The following is a 19986-nucleotide window of genomic DNA, read 5'->3' as shown; positions in this document are numbered from 1 at the left end:
TCTTTTATCAGTTAAGGGTTAACGCCGGAGCAGGAAGTATTTCCGCTGTCCTTAAAGATATGGCTGCCAAGCGATAGGAATGTTAACTCTGCTACTGATCCTAATGACTGCCAGGAAAAGAGTTTAAAAAAATGGTCAATTAAAAAAAAATGGGCTCAAAAATTGCCGTTTCTTTTTATGGCCGAAAGGGGATTTGTGGCTCCTCGTGAAGCAAGCCCAGTTAAAGCAATAACTCTCCAAGGTACGAGCCTAAAGGAAGGCAAGGGCCAAAAGGGGAAAAGGACAGGAGAAGGGAGACAGGCACGAGGGATCCGTGGCAAGTGGAAATTTGGAAACGGCTCCTAAAGTACAAACCACAGGTACCCAAAGGGAAGATCCCAAGTGTACCTCCCAACTCCTCTCCTTGGGGAGTCCGGGCGCCCCTAACTCCCCCAGAGTGGCACATTTGGATGCAGAAAGGTGGGGGGAGGTTTGTGGTTTCTGTAGAGTTTGAAGGCGAGGCATTCGGACTGAATGGTTAACTACAGGTGCTACTTAATCCTTAATGAGCACTCAGAAGAAAAGCCTGTTTAAATCTCTGGCTGGAGTTAAGCCCTCGCCGGGATTTAATGAGGCTAAGTGCCTTGTTTCCTTTGGCAGATTGATTCTGTATTGGGTGGGACGAAGGAAAATAAGGGGCAATTTGGCTCAATGGATTTCAGAGAAGGGATCCCAGGAGCCAGTGTCTTGAGAGAATTAAGAGCTTTGGTTGATTTTGCTAGCAGGGTCCAATGGGAAACAGCTCCTGGGAACCCGGGAAGATTTCAGCAAAGCCTTTAAGGTGTCTGAAGTGTGGATCTGGCCCCCACAAGTTCTAGCCATTGCAGAAAAATAGCAGGAACTATGGGGCAAAAACAGAATTGTTTTATTTAACAGTCAAGCTCCAATAACACTGCCCTCTGGCCATCCTCAAAAGTGACAGCAGGATCCGGAGACCGAGTTCCACCACCTTAATTGGGTGGCCGCACAGATGGCCCCCTTAGTGGCTAAGTATCGGGCGGTGACGACCTCCATCGTGGGAGGAGCCCAGTGGTTTTCACAGGTTTAGAGTTGGCCGATGTTTAGTCTTACACATCTCTCGCAACTTACGTGCATTTAACAGGCGCGATTTCAAATATGCGCACACGGCCGGAGTGGGGGGCATAGCCTCAAGATTTAAAGGCCCTGGGGCACCAGCTGTGGCTGGGAGTCCCAGGGCCTCTAAATCACCCAGGGGGCTCCCAGCTGCAGAGGTAGCTGGGAGCCCCCGGGGTGAACTAAGGGGCTCGAGGCTCCAGCCGCCGTGGCACTCCGGGCCCTTTAAATGCCAGGCCCAGCCCGGCCGCCAAAGCTGTGGGCGGGATTGAAAGGACTCAGAGCTCCCCACCACGGCGGGAACGCTGAGCCCTTTAAACCCTGCCAGCAGCTCTGGCAGCGGGATGGGGGCATTTCAAGGGCGGCGAGGATACAATGTTGGCTCTACGTGGTGTTCACTTTACGCGTCAGCTGCGGACCCAACCCCCGGCTGAGCTGGGACGGGCCTGTAGTTATTATTTTCAGCAGCGACCCCCTAACAGCTAGTAGCCTTATAATAGCTGGCAACCATTAGGAGAAATTGGACACCTCACAGACACAGTAGCCTAAACTTTTAAACTGTCTTCCCTTATTGGTCTTAAGGCAGTTAAAGCTGGTCCTAAGCTGGTTTTTGCTGAGCAGACTGCAGAAGTGCAGGGTTTGCTAACCACCAATCCAATGCTAACACAACCGAAGCCTGTGTGAGTGTGTATAAAAAATTCTTGGTTTTTGTATAAAGTTTTTTGTAGCAAGGTACAGGGCTCTCCTGTCTCCTGCAGAATAAAGGAACCGTTCCTTACCCGTCGGGCGGTCCCTGGCTCTCGGCTAGGCAGCCCCAACATCTCGCTAACATTTTCGCAGGGTCCCTGTGCCTGGGGACGGCGTCTCCCGCTCTCCGCAGGACCCACGTGTGTTTGGCAGGCTGGGGGGGCTGGAGCAAGAGGTGCCCAGGGGCTGGGGCACCTGATCAGTGGGTGTCATTCGGCAGATGGGTAACACCCTGGTTTGCACTCAGACCTGGGGGCGGGAGCAGGGCCGGTGCAAGGATATTTTGCGCCCTAGGCGAAACTTCCATCTTGCGCCCCCCCCCCCCAAAAAAAAAATCACATACATTATACACAATACACGGTCACAGAGTAACATGTTATAATTTAGAATTTATGTTTCCGTGCTTTAAGTTTAGCAAATTTAGAAACAAGTTCCTCCAAGTCAATGCTGTGAGCAATGTCATGTTCTATTGACAAGGTAGATAGCCCAACAAGTCTTTGTTGCAACATTGATGTTCGCATATATGTTTTTATCAACTTGAGCTTGGAGAAGCTTCGCTCACCACTGGCCACAGAAACTGGGAGAGACAAGAGGATGCGAAGAGCAATAACTGTGTTAGGGACACTATCTGTCAGCTTATTTTCCCATATGAAGTTCAATACATCTTGTGGTGATGAACTCCTTTGGACTCGTCTTGCAATAGCTTGCAATTCACTGCACAAGTCAAAGGCATCAATATCCTTGGATTCACCATGTTGCAAAGCTTTCTCCAAAATCAAGCAATGTTCCATAATTTGCTTTGGTGTTTTATTTTGCAAACTGTAAACATCATATATGAAGCCAAATACTGAACTAATTTGCTGCATCAATGTGAATCTTTCTTCAACCGAATGTATTGCTGTGTCAATGACTGGAAAGTAAAAGTTCACTTTGAATTTTTCTTTCGGATCATAAATAGGTTCGTCATCTGCTTCATATGTGAACTGCTTCCTCTTCTTTCTAATACGGATTGGATCTGGTTCAAAAAGTGCCGGTACATCCAACTCCTCCGCAAGTTCACCTGCATCTACCAATGTTTTCTCAAAGGCTGCGTCACTTCTGCGGCCCACAAGAAACTTCGTGGTTTCTCCAAGTTGATTAATGGCATCACATATATCAAATTCTTTTGCCTGAAGTTGTTTGCTAGTTATGTTGATCTCAAACAATATGTCATACCACAAAACAAGAGAAACAAGAAACTTGAAACTAGAAATGGCTATTGTAAGAGCCTTTGCATCAACTTGTGATGTATTGCCAGATGATCCTGTCAGAGTATTGTCTTCATAGATGTCTACCAGAGCATCACAGATGTCACCAATGAAAGCAGGATGGAAAAGCTCTCCCCCCAGAAGACCTAAGACATGATGGCTGGATACATAAACAGACACCTGTCCCTCACAGGCACTACCTCATAACATGCCAATTTTGCTCAGGACAGAACATCATAGAGGAATACTATGCATTTAGTAGTCTCTACACTGGCCAAGCAACAGCATGACAACTAACCTAACCAGTCCATCCAACTTTTTTGACTGCTTCTTGGGCACTGGTGAGGGATAGCGGTGCCAGACTGAGCCCGGTGATGAGTGCACTACAAATCTACAAACTGAGGCAAGGTGCTGGGCCTAGAGTCCTGCTGAGACTGCTGTCCTGCACCAAGTGGAGCACAGCCTCCATGAGGAGAGAACTCAAACAAATATCACGCTCCTTCTGCAGGATTCCCCCAAGCACTTCTTCAGGCAGCTGCTATGGGGGTCACTCACAGGCTTAGGCCTGCCTGTTGCAGGCAAAACACAGCAGCAGGGCTTAAAACTCAGACAGGGCCGCCCAGAGGAGTCAGGGGGCCTTGGGCAAAGCAAAATCGGGGGCCCCTTCCATAAAACATTTGCAATACTATAGTAACATGTATTAGGAAATGTAAAAAATAACTAATGAAATACATTCAAAAATTAATTTGTAATAATTTGAAAATAAAGTAAATACATTATTTAAAAACATTAAAAGCTGTAATGGTCTGTACACATTTGCAATTACATAATGGGCAGTTGCTGGGTGATTGTGATAGTTGGTACCAATGGGTTGTCGTTGCCTGGGGGTGGTGCTGTTGTTGCCCACGGCTGGGTGGGGAGCTGGGCTCTGGGTTCAGGGGTGCCCAGCTCACAGGGGCTGGGCTCAGGGATGTGGGGAGATAGGGTCAGGGGGGTGTCCAGCTCAGAGGAGCTGGGCTCAGAGCTGGGGCTCAGGGCTGTTGGGGGGATGGGGTCAGGGGGTTTCCAGCTCAGAGGGACTGGGCTCGGAGCTGGGGGTAAGGGCTGTGGGGGGATGAGGTCGAGGGGGTTTCCAGCTCAGAAGGACTAGGCTCGGAGCTGGGGGTCAGGGCTGTGGAGGGGGTGGGGTCAGGTGGGTGCCTGCGGGCACTGGGGCAGCTCAGCTCTGCAGGCTGCTGTTCTCTCCAGCCGCCCACATACAAGGGGAGCAGGAGCAGGGACCAGCCAAGAACCAAGGGGGCAGGAGCACAGGCGCCTGAGGCCGACCTGTGGGGAGGCACTTGCTTACCTTGCCCAATGCATGAGCGTTGGGGTCCTCTTTCTTCCTCTGCTCCACCAGCCCACTGCTGAGGCTCTTTTCTTCTCCGTGCCTCTCGCTGGGGCTGACGTGGAGGCTGACCTAGGGGGCAGCTGCGGCTTTCCTCCAGAAGCCCTGGTGTCGCGCTGCCCTTGCAGGGCTCCTGCCACGTGCCCTAAGCAGAGCTGCGCAGCTCTGCCCAGCCGCCGGTGCCCTCGCCGGCAACGAGAAAAATTGCAGAGGCTGGAGCCCCTGCTCCGGGAGGGAGAGGGATTCTGAGCGTCTGCCTGCAGCTCAGGGATTCCCCTGGGTCAGCGCAGCCGCCGTCAGCCCGAACCTCTGGGCTGTTGTGGCGGCTCCCTGACCCCAGGGGTGCCCTGGGCTGCCGGGCTGCCGCGGGGGCTCCCTGATCCCAGGGGCGCTCTGGGCTGCAGGGCTGCCACAGCGGCTCCCTGACCCGGGGAGTGCACTGGGCTGCCGGGCTGCTGCAGCGACTCCCTGACCTGGGGGCGCCCTGGGCTGACGGCTGCCGCGGCTGAGCCCTGACCCCGGGGGGTGTCCTGGGCTGCCGGGCTGCCGCGGGGGCTCCCTGATCCCAGGGGCGCACTGGGCTGCCGGGCTGCTGCAGCGACTCCCTGACCCGGGGGCGCCCTGGGCTGCTGGCTACCGCGGCTGAGCCCTGACCCCGGGGGGTGCACTGGGCTGCCGGGCTGCCGCAGCGGCTCCCTGACCCCGGGGCGCCCTGGGCTGCTGTGGCGGCTCCCTGACCCCGGCGGCTCCTGACCCCGGGGCGCCCTGGGCTGCTGGCTGCCGCGGCTCCCTGACCCGGGGGCGCCCTGGGCTGCCGTGGCGGCTCCCTGACCCCGGCGGCTCCTGACCCCGGGGCGCCCTGGGCTGCCGTGGCGGCTCCCTGACCCCGGCGGCTCCTGACCCCGGGGCGCCCTGCCGCGGGCAGCTCAGACCACCTCTCCAGCAGCAGCGGCTGCAGCCATTTAAAAAAATTGGGGGGGGGGCGCTGCTTCTTGGCGCCCTCAAATCTTGGCGCCCTCGGCAACCGCCTAGTTCCCTAAATGGTTGCACCGGCCCTGGGCGGGAGGCCCCGAAGACGTGATCCGCCTGGGAGCGAGGGACCGGCCCCGCGGGAGGGGGAGGGGCAGGTCCCGCGTGGGGCGGGGACACGCGTGGGGCGCACAGGCTCCACCCCGGGAGGGGCCCAGAGCGAGGGGGAGGGGATAAGGGGCGGGGCTGTGGAGAACCCCGCCCCCAACGGGGGGGCAGCGCCGGCTCACAGCCCCCGCAGCCCGCGCCGCGTTCCAACGGCCCTAACGGTCACAAACTGTCACGTGACCCCCCCCCCCGGCCCCCGTCGGGTGCGCCACTTCCGGGCCGCTGCAGGACGGGGGCGGGGCTCCGGGCGCGCGGCGGAGCCGGTAGGAGCCGAGCGGGGCGGGGGGAGGAGACACCTGGGCCCGACCGGAAGCTGGGGCGGGGCGGGAGGTCCCGATGCGGCCTCCGTAGCGGAGGGGAGTGGGGGGCCGGGAAACCCCCGGGGGCGGGGAGAGAGGTGAGTGTGTGTCCGTGTCTCGCACCTGCCCCCCCCCCCCGCTGCCCCCTCGCCCCGGCCCTTCACACCGCCCCTCCTCCCTGGCTGCCTGCGGCCCGGGGGGGAAACCGTCCCTGTCTGTGTGTTGGACAGTCCTGTAAAATCCCTTCACACCGCCCCTCCCCCCATGTCACAGCCACAGGAACCCCCCCCGGCCCTTCACACCGCCCCTCCCCCCATGTCACAGCCACAGGAACCCCCCCCCGGCCCTTCACACCGCCCCTCCCCCCATTTCAGGGCCACAGGAAACCCCCTCGGCCCCCTTCACATCGCCCCTCCCCCTTATGTCACAGCCACAGAAACCCCCCCGCCCCGTTCACACTGCCCCTCCCCCGTGTCACAGCCACAGGAACCCCCCCCCCGCCCGCCCTGGGGGTTTGCCTGCCCGTATCGGATGTGGCGTTTGTGTGTTAAGTATTAACTCCCCAGACACCCACCAATCCCCGTCCTGCTTCCGACCAGCTACAGATATCTAAGGGACTCAGGGCTTGTCTACATCACAAAGTTGCAGCGCTGGTGAGGGGGTTACAGCGCTGCAACTTAGGAGGTGTACACATCTGCGGGGCATCACCAGCGCTGCAACTCCCTGTTTGCAGCGCTGGCCGTACTCCCGTTTTGTCTCAGGTGTAGAGGATCCAGCGCTGGTGATCCAGCGCTGGTAATCAAGTGTAGACACTTACCAGTGCTTTTCTTGACCTCCGTGGAATAAGCAGGTATCCCAGCATACCTGAGGAAGCCTCTCCTTCAAGCAGGTCTCTTTCCCTGTGGTTTGCAGGGGGGTCCGGGGAACGCGAGAGCAAACCGCGGGGAAGCTGGTCTCCTTCCCCGGTTTGCTCTCGCGTTCCCCGAACCCCCCGTGCAAGCAGGTCTCCTTCCCCGCGGTTTGCTCTCGCATTCCCCGAACCCCCATGCAAGCAGGTCTCCTTCCCTGCGGTTTGCAGGGGGGTTCGGGGAACGCGAGAGCAAACCGCGGGGAAGCTGGTCTCCTTCCCCGGTTTGCTCTCGCGTTCCCCGAACTCCCCTTGAAGCCGCCCAACAGCGCTGCAGTGTGGCCACATCTAACACCACTTGCAGCGCTGGTTGCTGTAAGTGTGGCCACTCTGCAGCGCTGGCCCTATACAGCTGTACTAATACAGCTGTAACAGCCAGCGCTGCAAAATTGTAGATGTAGACATACCCTCAGCTACTGATCCTGCAGGGAGTTCCTGCCCCTCCCCGCTGTAAGAACCGGCCAGGGAGACGTGGAGATACCTTGAGCCAAATTCCAGCAGCCGCCGAGCGTGCACAAGTTAAAATGAAATCAAGGCGCCGTCTCCCCAAGGACCTGGCCCCTAGTGCAAAATTATAGACACTGCCCAGAAATCTGAAACGGCCACGTCATAACGGATAGATCTTTATTGATCTGTTGACTTCTGGGAATTACCTGTAAAAGGAACAACCCAGTGAAGGTTCCCCTGAGGAACAGACCTCATGTGTCTTTACAAATGGGTATAATCTAATCTGGAACTTTATACAGTAAAATGCCTTATTCGTAGCCCTATGGCAATGCCTGTATCCTTTAGGGACCTTAATTCTGTCCAGTCCCAGCTGCTTCTGTCCCCCACCATACCTCCAACCCTTTTCACCCCATCCAACTATTCATTGCCAGTCTTCCCTTGCTGCTACCCCTTCCTCAGTGGCAGAGAAACTCTAAACTCTAGCCCCTTCTCTTTGCCTCTGAAAGTTGACTTTCCCTGGGCTTTGCTGCCTGTGTGCATGGCAGGTCGTGATGGGGAGCCATCACTTTCTGGGTATTTACTGAACATTCATCTAGGCCCTGACACCTTCATTCATGCAGAGGTAGGGTCGCCCAGCAGTATGTTGGGCCCTGCCAGAGTATCAAGTTCAGCAAAAGTCAAGCCTCCAAAACCTAGGAAATAGAGAGCTAATATGCATGCCAGTGCAACCTTAACTCTGCCTCCTCGAGCTGGCAACAGCCACTGGGTGTTATCTGCCTGCACTCCAGCTGCCCTCTCTGTGTTAGGTGTAGCTGCACTGAAAGGTAGAGGCGTGATTGTGAGATGAGAAGATCTGGGTCTGAGTCCCCCATGTGTGCGATGAAAGGAGAGAAGTGCACGTGTACATTGAGCTTCCAGTCTGTCTCGTTTCTGCACTGAGCTGTGCATGTTGTCAGGAGGAAACGGGACTGTTTGCCATGGGAATGGGTGACAGGGGATGGATCACTTGATGGTTACCTGTACTGTTCATTCCCTCTGAAGAACCTGGCACTGGCCGCTGAGCTCGATAGACCTCATGGAACTGGAAGGGACCTTGAGAGGTCATCTAGTCCAGGCCCCTGCACTCAAGGCAGGACCAAATATTATTTAGACCAGGGGTTGTCAGAATAGGGGTTGGGACCCCTCAGGGGGTCGTGAGGTTATTACATGGGGGGTCGCGAGCTATCAGCCTCCAAACCATGCTTTGCATCCAGCATTTATTATGGTGTTAAATATATAAACAAGTGGTTTTAATTTATAAGGAGGGGGTCGCACTCAGGGACTTGCTATTTGAAAGGGTTCACCAGTACAGAAGTTTGAGAACCACTAATCTAGACCATTCGTGAGAGGGGTTTGTCCAACCTGCTCTTAAATCCTCAGTGATGGAGATTCCACAACCTCCCTAGGCAATTTATTCCAGTGCTTAACCACCCTGGTAGTTAGGAAGTTTTTCCTAATGACCGACCTAAACCAACCTTGCTGCAGTTTAAGCCCATTCCTTCTTGTCCTATCCTCAGAGGTTAAGAAGAACAATTTTTCTCCCTCCTTCTAACAACCTTTTGTGTACTTGAAAACTGTGATCATGTTCCCTCTCAGTATTCTCTTCTCCAGACTAAACAAACACAATTTTTTCAATCTTCCCGCATAGGTCTTGCTTTCTAGACCTTTCATCATTTTTCTTGCTCTTCTTGGGACTTTCTCCAATTTGTCCACATCTTTCCTGAAATGTGGCGCCCAGAACTGGACACACTGCTCCAGTTGAGGCCTAACCACTACAGAGTACAGCAGAAGACTTACTCCTTGTGTCTTGCTTACAATACTCCTGCTAATACAGCCCAGAATGATGTTCACTTGTTTTGCAACAGTGTAATTCTGTTGACTCATATTTAGTTTGTGATCCACTATGACCCCCAGATCCCTTTCCGCAGTTCTCCTTCCTAGGCAGTCATTTCCCATTTTGTACGTGTGGAACTGCTTGTTCCTTCCTAAGTGGAGTGCTTTGCATTTGTCTTTATTGAATTTCATCCTATTTACTTCAGACCATTTCTACAGTTTGTCCAGATCATTTTGAATTTTAATTCTATCCTCCAAAGCCCTTGCAACCCCTCCCAGCTTGGTATCGTCCGCAAACTTGATAAGTGTAACAGAGAGACTCTGTTCCTGGGAGGGTTTCGCCCTGTCTCAGAGGGTTACACTCTGGTGGGAGGAGGCTAGGCCTGTACTGGAATAAGGTCACTCTGTGCTTCACAGTTTGGTAGAACCTAGAATGTCCATTAGCAGGGAAAATCCTGGAGGGAATCGGCTTGTGGAATGAACAAATACCCCATCTGAATGCTCTCACATTGCCCTTCTTGCCCTGGCAGGCTACAGAATAATGTCCAGGTTTCGCTCCAGATCATCCTGTCCTCCCAGGAGGAAGGAAATGGCTGCAATGGAGCTGGCTCAGGTAAGGGATTGTCAGGGGCTGGTGGTGGGTTCTGCTTGGAGGGAGAGGAGCAGTAAATGCATAGGAGGGTGGGAGCTGCTCGAGGTGGTGGGAGGCAGGAACTATCTAGGGTGGGGAAGGGGAGGGGACAGGATGTGACAAACCTGCTGAGGCTTGTGTACTCTAGGGTGTGATGCATTGTCACCCTGGGGTGCAATGTGGGGGGCTTCTGGGAACCGCTGTGCCCTCTAACCCTCAAGCTGGGCTGGCCCTTCTCATTGCTTTGCTGGAGATTCAACCAGACTCTCCAGGCACTGTTATCACCCAACACAACAGCAGGTGACATCACACACCCAGCTAAGCTACCTGAGTGCTTTACCTAGAATCACAGAATATCAGGGTTGGAAGGGACCTCGGGAAGTATCTAGTCCAACCCCCTGCTCAAAGCAGGACCAATCCCCAGACAGATTTTTGCCCTGATCCCTAAATGTCCCCCTCCACTCAAGGACAGAGAGAAGACATCAGCCAATTTCCCAGCTCCCCAGCCTTGCACACCTGCTGTAGTAGAAATCCAAAATGATACCATCTTATACTACACAGGGATCCGTATAATGTAAGCTCATTAATATAGTTCCCCTTCCCCTCGATACGGGGAAGATACGCACATATGAAGATGTGCTAACCAAGCTGAGCTTTTCCCCAGACACTTCACTCAAAGTGACACTTCACTGATTAAGATAAAGCATAAAACAAGTTAATTAACTACAGAAAAATAGATTTTAAGTGATTATAAGTGATAGCAAACACAGCAAAGCAGATTCCCTAGTCAATAACCAAAAACTCAAACCAAGCCTAACATACTAGATGGATAGAATATGATTTAGCAATTTCTCACGCTGATTGATCATAGAAGCGGTCCCCCAAGTTTCCAACAGTTCAGTCTTTGTTCCACAGGTGCTGCCAGGAGTTCCCTTGTGTGGGGAATGAGGCCAAGAGATGATGTCACACCCCATGTTACATAGCTTTTCCATATGGCGGGAACCCTTTGTTCCAAACTCAGTTCCCAGTCCAGTTAGTGGAAAAATACAGGTAGCAAAATAGAGTCCGTTGTCATGTGGTCTGGTCACATGCCGTAGCATGCCCTGCTGAGTCATAGTAGCCATGACTCCTAGGCTGGCTGACAAATTCACAGGGGGGCTAAGCTCTTCCACGGTCCATTGTCTTTGTTGATGAGCCATCAGCACTGTCTGTCTTCATGATTGTATCTGAAAGGCTTGTTGTGGGTGTTACGCAGTGTAAGCACATGTGAAATACAGATACAGAGTCAATATCCATAACTTCAGATACAAACATGATCCATGCACACAGGTAGGATAATCATATTCGGCCAATCATAACTTTTCCAGTGACATTGCACACGACACATCTTGCACAAAATGGCTCATCATTATGGCCTAATGTTATTATACTCCTACCACTATACTGAATGTGGGGTGTCGTGTCAGATAGGGCCTAATTTCAAGCCACAGGGGTTGGGAACGGAACTTCCCCTCTTTGTGGAACAGGAAATAACCCCCCAGCCAGGGCTGGGAAAACTTCCCAGGCTCCCAGTGCTGGAGCCGGAATCTACTGAGACTTCATTAGTTACCACTGCCCCCAATCTTTGTGGCAACTGCAAACTTTATCAGTGATGATTTTATATCCTCTTCCAGGTCATTGATAAGAATGTTAAATAACACAGGGCCAAGAACCAATCCTTGTGGGAACTCCCTAGAAAGAAATCCACTCGACCATGGTTCCCCATTTACAATCACAGTTTTTAATCTATTTAATGTATGTCGTGTTTATTTTGTATCTTTCTAGTTTTCTAGTCAAAATGTGCTGAACCAAGTCATATGCCTTACAGAAGTCTAGGTATATATATTACATCAATACTATTAGTTGCAACCAAACTTTTGATCTCATCCAATAAGGATATCCAGTTAGTTTGATAGGCTCTATTGTCTCTGAACCTTTGTTAATTGGTACTAATTATATTACCCTCCTTTAATTCTTTATTAATTAAATCCATATTCGCTGCTCCATTATCTTGCCCAGTATTGATGTCAGACTAACACTCTTGTAATTAGTTCGATCATCTCTTTTAAACGTTTAAATATTGGCACAGAATTAGCTTTATTCCAGTCTTCTGGAATTTCCCCAGTGTTCCAAGTCCTAATGAAAATCAACATTAACAGTCCACCATGCTCCTCCACCAGGTCTTTGAAAACTCTTGTTATCTGACCCACTGATTTAAATATGTCTAACTTTAATAGCTGCTGTTTAACATCCTTGTGAGTTCTTTTTGGAATGGAAAGTGTGACTTACATTATCTCTTTTTCTCCAAATCCAGGAGAGAAATATTTATTCAACACTTTTACCTCTTCTGCATGATTGTTGATAATTCTGCCATTTCTATCTAGTAATTTACCACTACCATTGTTAGGATTAATGTTATACTTTTAAAAATGCCCTTATTTTCATTGATTAATCATTGATTTCTGATAGCTTCCCTTACCAATTTTCTACAATTCTGACCTTCTAACTTATAGTCTTTACTATTGACTTCCCCTTTCTTCCATATATTTTATTTGGAGAGTGTTGGGACTCCTACCAGGGAGCCACCAGCAGGGTCCAGAGACAGCCCCATCTCCTGTATAAACCTCTGGCTAGTGGGTATGTGATAAATGTGATGACCCTGCCTCCGTCTGTCAGCTGGGAGACACAAAGGTTTTCTCTTTCTACCCTCTGATGCCTCTTGGCTGCTCTAGGCAAGGTGGGGTGGGACTCTGTTAACATGTGTCTCCCGGAGCTTCCATTTCCCTGGTGCTGCTGTTCCCTGAATAGTGGGGTTGTGAGTGGGGCAGCAGGTACTGAGTGTTGCACTCTTGCTCTTTCAGGGGCGGGTGACTTTCGAGGAGGTGGCTGTGTATTTCACCAGGGAAGAGTGGGCTCTGCTGGACCCCACTCAGAGAGCCCTCTACTGGGATGTCATGCAGGAGAACTACGAGACAGTGGTCTTGCTGGGTAAGGAGTCCTCTCCCCTGGGTTATTAGAAGCTATGGGGTCTCTAAAGAACCTGAGTAGTAATAACTTTACACCTTTATTTGTCATACAAGTTTTGACAAGTTTCCTTGTCCCCCTTTTTTTGCCTTATCTCCCACCCACTAGTATAATTTTTGGACATGTGCCTTTTTGGTGCCGTCAGTCATTTGAAAATTGCATTGAAGGTATCCTTATTGGCTATATTAATATCTACATTAATAACTGCAGCTTTCCTGCCTTTTCCTCATTGTAAGAGGAAAATATGCCACCTGTAGAATTCTAAATGGAGTAAATAGGTGTGTGACTCATGCATGGCTTGTGTGATAGTCAGATGAGCTCCTTTTTTGATAGGAGAGCGTATAATGTTGGCATTCAGGACCCCACTGGTGAAGGGAGAACAGAGCCGTGGGAGGGGAGGAGAAGGAGGGAGTAGATAATTCTGGGGTGCCAGGATATGGGGTGGGTGTGTGCAGGGTTAGAGCTAAGCAGCAGCAGGGAGGGAGGAGGTTGTGAGAGACGAGGAGGGAACTCAAGAATCTCCCAAGGTGCCAGGAGGTGGTGCCGGCTGAGAGTAATTGGACGAAGGGGAGGGGAGTGTGGAGGAGGGGCTCCCGGGAAGTGGGCTGAGTGGGTCAGTGGAAAGGAGGAGAGGTTTGGGGATCTAGAGCTGTGGGGGATCCTGGACCTTTAACCCCAAATCCCTACCCAAGCCTTGTTGCTTTAGAGCCTCCACTCCAGTTTTATTTCTGTTCAATTTCACTTAATTATACATTTTTTCCCCAAAATGTTATTTTAACTCTTGACCTCCCTCTCCCACTCATTAGCCCCCTCCCCGTATAACCTCCCCATCTCTAGGCACAGCGACCCTGGCCACCGATCCTGAGTCCTTGCTGCATTCCTCCCTCCCAGAGCAGGGCCCCTGCCCAGGCACAAATGGGGACTTTGTTGTTGATGTCACAGGCTGGTAGTGTAGCCTGTACTATTTTTACACCTATAAGATTACGTATTGGGGTACAGCTCACCCTTGTACATAGCTACTCAAAGTTAATGGAGGAGATGAAATTTGGTGAAACACAGAAACTTGATTTAATACAATTATAATTGAAATCATAGGCAAGGATCAATACACATAATGATTAGAGTAAGATAAGTATAGTAAAGAGGGTCTTGCCCTGTGTGTACTTACAAGCTATGGACACCATTGGAAACAAAGATCAAGGGGCAAGGGAGCCCATCAGAAAGGAGGCCCTGCTTCAGTTTACACTGTCTTGGGGACCTGACAAAATGAAAAACTGGTAACTAGGAGAGGTATTTTCTCCACTTCCTTATGGAAATAGGATGGCGATATACCATATCTGCTCCTTTGCTCTGATTACAATAATGTCAATAGCTGCCCCAAACCATACGTGGCCTTTGGGAAGTCCATAATTAAGCATCAGGCATTAATGCTCATGATTTACATCACTTATTTATTAATAATTCCAATATATGAATGCGTCCAACTGCTGAGATACTTCATAGCTACCTAATTGCTAAAGCCTGCCCCAGACTTCCTTCTTTCAGAATCCTGTGGCGTATTGCACCCGCTTGTGGTTCCTCGTTAGTCTCTCAAAATGAGGGTGCGAAATTTCAGTTTTTCAGTTGACCTGAGATTCTCTCCTTAGGCCTATTCAGGTAAATCCCAGGCTTCAGCATAACTGCTCCCACAAAGCCTCAGCCTAATAGAAGGCCCTGGACTGTAGCAAGATTAGGCTATGTCTACACTACTGCGGTAACTCAACCTACGCTGTGCAGCTCCAGCTACGTGAATAACATAGCTGGAGTCAATGTACCTTAGATTGAGTTACCGCAGGGTCTGCTTACCTTAATCTTCTCATCAGGGTAGAGTACAGGGGTCGACTGCAGAGAGATCTGCGGCTGATTTGGCAGCTCTTTAATAGACCCACTACATCGACCAACAGTGGATCGATCTCAGAGCTTTGATCCCAGGTGTAGTGTAGTCCCTGCCCTTAATAACACATTTATTTATGTTCACCTCCTTGCCCCTCCACACGTTCCAAGCTAATAAGCAATACTCTGATAATGACATTTTACCTCTAGCGAGTATAAAATTGCCCATGAGACTAGGTCATAGATCATAAAATCAGATCAGGATCAACAGGAGTGAGAGTTTGTAGAGAGTCTTGTCCCCCCTCTCCCCATCTGCAGCAGCCACAAGCTGTCTTCCCTCCAGGCTCCTTGGATCTCAGCCTGTCCCTCCTGAGGTTGCGTGGCCCAGTTCTTATTTCTTACCTTCTCCTTTTCCGGAAGAACGAGAGGCTGTTGTTCCTGAATTTTAGTGTTTAAACTCCCCCAGCATGTGGAGAAGGCTGGGGAATTAATTCTCCCTCCATTACACCTGAGTCACTAGATTTCCTAATTCCCCAAAATGTGCTTTTGCAATGTCACAGTCCTGGGGTAGCTAAGCCTTTTACCTGCCTCCATGGTCTGCTCAAGGAATGACCCCTCAGGTATCAGGCCTCTAGCCAGCCCCTCTCTATGGGTAGGGACCCACATGCCTCTCCTTTTTGACCAGGGTTTGAGGAGTGCAGCTTGTCCTCCACTGTGTTCGCTGGACTAACGTCCAGCTCCTGTGCTTTGCTTTCTCTCCAAGGGCTGTGAGCAGAGAGAGAGAGAGAGAGAGAGTGTGTGTGTGTGTTAGAGGTGGGAATTTTGGTGATACTTCTATGATACCAATACACCCCTCGGTTTCCCTCTGTGATTGGTATTGCTATGATTATAATGAGCAGGAGACATGAGGTGTTTTGTCATGTATCTGTCATGGGGTGATATGAAAGGACTGCCTGGGACCAAGCTACATCAATGGAATACCCGACAGAGACAAGGGAATAATTCTCACCTGTCCATGGGAGGATCGCCGTTTGGCTGAGTGAAGCATCCATGGACTCGTTATGTTTTTGGGAGCAGGAAGAACTGGACTCGCAGACACAGGGAGCTCTGCCGGAGCGAAGACTAATGGACAGGCACAGGGAAAGGAAACAGAAGCGTTTTCTACAGCAGCCTGGCTCAAGGGCATTGGCCAGTATGGACTATATTGTCTTCTTCGCTTCTCGGTGCTTATATAAGGACTTTCCAGTGCTGTTTTTCAATTGACTAATAAACCCTGCTCTGTGTTAAAAGTCTGCCCAGTGTCACAGCAAAAACTTGCTCTGTGCATTGACTGAGGAACAGTCACTGAACAGGAGTGTTGTTCAGCTGGACCTGCTGGCAGAGCTCACAGGTTGAAATAGGAGTGTTGAAAGCAGAGACTCAGTCTCAGGTGCCGAAGCTACATAGCCTGTCCTTGTGGAAGAGTGGGAGCCCTTGGGAGTCTAGTGCACTCAAAAGACACCTCCCAAGGACTGTTTACAAGCCAAAGCATTGCCCAGATCCTATGGATCCATGACAGTGTGCCAGTGCGCCTTCTGGGGAAAAGAGAGAAAACAAGAAAAGGATCTAAATTTGTATTTACCACCGTCCTCTCATCAGTCCTCGTGGGAATCCCTGATCAGTTCCAAAGTGCATTAAAACCTTCCTTAAAGTCTTACCTCTTGGTTATCAGGTCATGTCAGTTTTAGAGGGCTTTCCCTTCACTCTCCCACTTCCCTGGTTCTTGTCACGCAGACAGCAAGCAGCAAAAGACCAGAAGTCCAAAGCGCAGAGAATGTGATGTTTATTGGGATTAGTTTCCAAGCAGGCATATTCCAAAGCCCTTCACACCAGTTGGGCTTATCTCTATACACTGATAGTCTGTTCCCCAGTGTTCCCTTCCCAGCTGTGACGCCACAGAGCGTTTACCCCATATCCCTGCCCGGCTCTGACACCACAGAGCCTTGCCTGTCTCCCCATTCCCTGTTCCTGTTCCCCCCCTTAACAGACATGATTCCAATCTCCTTTCCCCCTCCTGTTTGATCCCATTTATATACTAATATTCTCAGCTATACCTTAACCAATCATGGTACTGAAATTTAACTAACCAATTTTAACATATTGTAACATAATTCTCTAACTAATTATATCCCACTACATTATTTACTTACATAGCAACATTAATTATACAGCAGACAGAAACAATTAGAGAACCAGACTGATTAACAAGATAAAAGTGATGGCCATAAACTTAAAACATACAGATATGAGGGTTTCAGAACCACAACCATTGATAAGGGATTTCTTGCCAGACAGGATTCTGTCCAACTAAGTTTTCTTTAACCATCTTAAGATCTGTTTCTTTATCTGGTGGTGATGGGCACTATCCAGACAGGATCGTCTTCCTAACAGCCCAATAGCACTTTATTTCAGTGTGACTGGTTTGGAATGTGAGGATGTGACCCTTCGCTTCCCAGCTTATGGCTGCACCTGCTGCTTAGCCAAAGAAGAAGGGCTCAGACTATCCTAGTGCGAGAAGGGCCATACACAGGCAGACTGTGATTTTGATTCTTTGGTTTTATACCCCTGTAACTAGCTAAGTGAAAAAATATACCTAAGTTCTTAAAGTATAGGCTTCACAGGCAGGACTGAATATCTCTATTCTAACAGTGGGTTCTACCCCTTCCCCCATTCTGTGTCTGTCTTGTCTATTTAGATTGTAAATTCTTCAGGACATGGGCCATCTACTATTCTCTTTTCGCACTTGTCCTAGCACGATGGGGACCCACTGTTAGTTGGCCCTGAGGCACTAAGGTAATGAATATGATTTATAATAACTCTCCTGCCACTTTGAGCCAAGGAAGCTGGCCTTGGGATGTTACTGCTTAAAAATGAGCTGGGGTTAAAACCATGGACTATTCTTTGTGACAAGTATTCCACAAATTCCACTGACCTCCTTTGTTTTCTTTGCCTGGAGTAGGGTTTCCAATTTCCAAAACTGATGTGATCTCGCAGCTGGAACGAGGGGAAGAGCTGTGGGTCCCAGACTTCCAGGGTTCTGAGAAAGAAGTGCTCCCGAGAGCTGCCTGCACAGGTGAGGAATTGGTTAAACCAACTCAACAACTGTTTAGGAATGCAGGAAACATTTGGGATGCCCTACAAAGACCCTGTGAGCTCTCCGAGTTCAGGATTGTTCCCTGCAGATGTGGAATCATTATGGCAGATGTCACTCATGGCTTCCCTCCTACCCTGACTGACAACTGGCAGCAGGTCCCTCCCCTATCTCACTTTCCCCTGAGTGTTCTGGTGAGATGCGGACCAAAAGTGGTCCCTTCCTCTCTCCTCTGGGGAAGGGTTTGGGGAAAATCAGCACCTGATAGGTTTGATCTCTCCCACACACATTTTGGTTTGTTCATCCCTTTTTCCATTCCTCTCTCCAAGAGTTCCTTTATCTCTGGTGCAGGGAGTGACCTCTGTCTGGGTTCTCTCTGTCTCGGATCAGGTGATGGGATAGTGAGTGAGAATGAGAAGGAGAAACCCCTGCAGGAAGACGCTGAGCAAGTAGAACCCCATGGAACGTTACCAGGAAGATCCAAAGGGAATGTTTCCGGGAGTTGTGGACTCCCAGAAAAAGCAAAAGCCTGTGAGACTCAGCAGAGGCCAGAGGAAAACTTCAGTAGCCACTCAGACCTTATAACCCGCGACAGAATCAACTTGGAAGGGAGACGCTACACGTGCCGTGATTGCGGGAAAAGCTTCAGTTGCAGGTCACACCTTATCAGACATCAGAGAATCCACACAGGAGAGAAGCCCTACACGTGTTCTGAGTGCGGGAATAGCTTTGGTCATCACTCAACCCTTATCGCACATCAGAGAATCCACACTGGGGAGACGCTCTACATGTGCTCTGAGTGCGGGAAACGCTTTAATCACAGCTCTACCCTGAGCGCACACAGGAGAATCCACACAGGTGAGAACCCTTATGGATGCTCTGAGTGCGGGAAGAGCTTTAGTCGGCGTTCAAAGCTTATCACACATCAGAGACTCCACACAGGAGAGACGCCCTACACATGCCCTGAGTGCGGGAAAAGCTTTAATCACAGCTCTACCCTGAGCAGACATCGGAGAATCCATACGGGTGAAAAACCTCACGGATGCTCTGAGTGCGGGAAGAGCTTTGGTCAGCGTTCAAACCTTATCAGACATCGGAGAATCCACACAAGAGAGATGCCCTACACGTGCGCTGAGTGCGGGAAAAGCTTCAATCAGAGCTCACACCTTATCAGACATGAGAGAATCCACACAGGTGAGAAGCCCTACACGTGTGCTGAGTGCGGGAAACGCTTCGGAAAGCGCTCACGCCTTATTAAACATCTGCAAATCCACACCAGAGAACTGAAAAAAACACCTTGATCAGGGCTGGGCAAAGATTTTTTTTTTTTTAAATAATCACATTTGCTAATTCCTGCATAGTGATCTGTGCACCATCTTCACTGTGGTGTCTCAGCTCCACCAGATGATTTGCCTGCTTCTGCTTTTGTAGCGCACCCTTCTTTGGGGTCAGTCCTGTGATCTTTTCTATCAGCTGCTTTCCTTTTGAGTCGTAGGAGTGTGTGTCCCTCCAGCCAGGAATGTTCATCAGCTCCAGGTGGGGGAGAGAGGTTTGATCCCAACAAGCTACGCTGAGGCAAAAGCTCCCTGTGCCTAATGTCCACTAGGACTGCAAATGGCGTTGGCTGCTCAAGTTAGTGATCTTGGTGTAAAAAGACAATTATAGTTGTAGTTCAGATGCAGCCCAGGTGCAGTGGTTGGCATTAGCTTCCCCCTTGATCTGACCTAAACTCCATCACTTTTCCTAGTCTAAACAAACCCTGAGCATCACGGTTATACTGTTCCCCCATTTCAAAGCAATTGTTAGTCATCAAGTTCCCCCTTCAGGAACAAATTGTTTCATTCCCAGTTGCTCTGCTGTTGCTTCAGGTTGTGCTGGAGAGCAGATATTTTTACTACCATTTTCCACATTTAAAATATATTGAATTATAAGAAAGAGCAGGGCAGGGATAGGGAAAAATGTCTTTTCACCCTCTGTAACAACAGAGGAAGATAGGGTAAGTCAGAGGGATTCCCTTATTCCCCATCATCATCCCAATCCTCCTGTTGTTCAGTTGGTTGGGTCAATATTTTTTCTAAAGGGCTGGGAAGAGGATTCCCTAGTAAATTACTTGGAACTCAGCAAAATACCCATG

At 50.2% G+C, this 19986-nt stretch overlaps 2 protein-coding genes and 1 pseudogene across 14 annotated transcripts in view; 2 read left to right on the top strand and 1 right to left on the bottom strand.

Annotated features, from left to right (window-relative positions):
• The window catches only part of LOC127039438 (uncharacterized), a 46477-nt gene extending 41692 nt beyond the window's left edge, over positions 1–4785 (bottom strand). For all 6 annotated transcript variants that reach the window (XR_007770962.1, XR_007770963.1, XR_007770964.1 and 3 more), the window contains exon 1: positions 4456–4785. Coding sequence is in view for 1 of the 6 variants with exons in the window: in XM_050933187.1 (XP_050789144.1) it covers positions 4456–4469 (14 nt within the window). In the remaining 5 variants the exon portion in view is untranslated. The remainder of the gene's footprint in view (positions 1–4455) is intronic.
• The window catches only part of LOC127039340 (zinc finger protein 135-like), a 154088-nt gene that overhangs the window by 28987 nt on the left and 105115 nt on the right, over positions 1–19986 (top strand). For 3 of the 8 annotated variants that reach the window (XM_050932814.1, XM_050932815.1, XM_050932817.1), the window contains exon 1: positions 5848–5894. The exons of 4 other annotated variants lie outside the window; for them this stretch is intronic. Coding sequence is in view for 1 of the 4 variants with exons in the window: in XM_050932813.1 (XP_050788770.1) it covers positions 9698–9769 (72 nt within the window). In the remaining 3 variants the exon portion in view is untranslated. Of the gene's footprint in view, positions 1–5830; positions 5895–9686; positions 9770–19986 lie in introns of those variants that run through there. One more of the 8 variants, XM_050932813.1, reaches the window with a different exon arrangement.
• LOC127039369 (zinc finger protein 883-like) overlaps positions 1–19986 on the top strand; it is a 68912-nt pseudogene that overhangs the window by 19502 nt on the left and 29424 nt on the right.

This window comes from Gopherus flavomarginatus, chromosome 23 (genome assembly GCF_025201925.1).
Source record: "Gopherus flavomarginatus isolate rGopFla2 chromosome 23, rGopFla2.mat.asm, whole genome shotgun sequence".
NCBI classification, from domain to species: Eukaryota; Metazoa; Chordata; order Testudines; family Testudinidae; genus Gopherus; species Gopherus flavomarginatus.
This window is presented reverse-complemented; position numbering and strand designations above follow the sequence as displayed.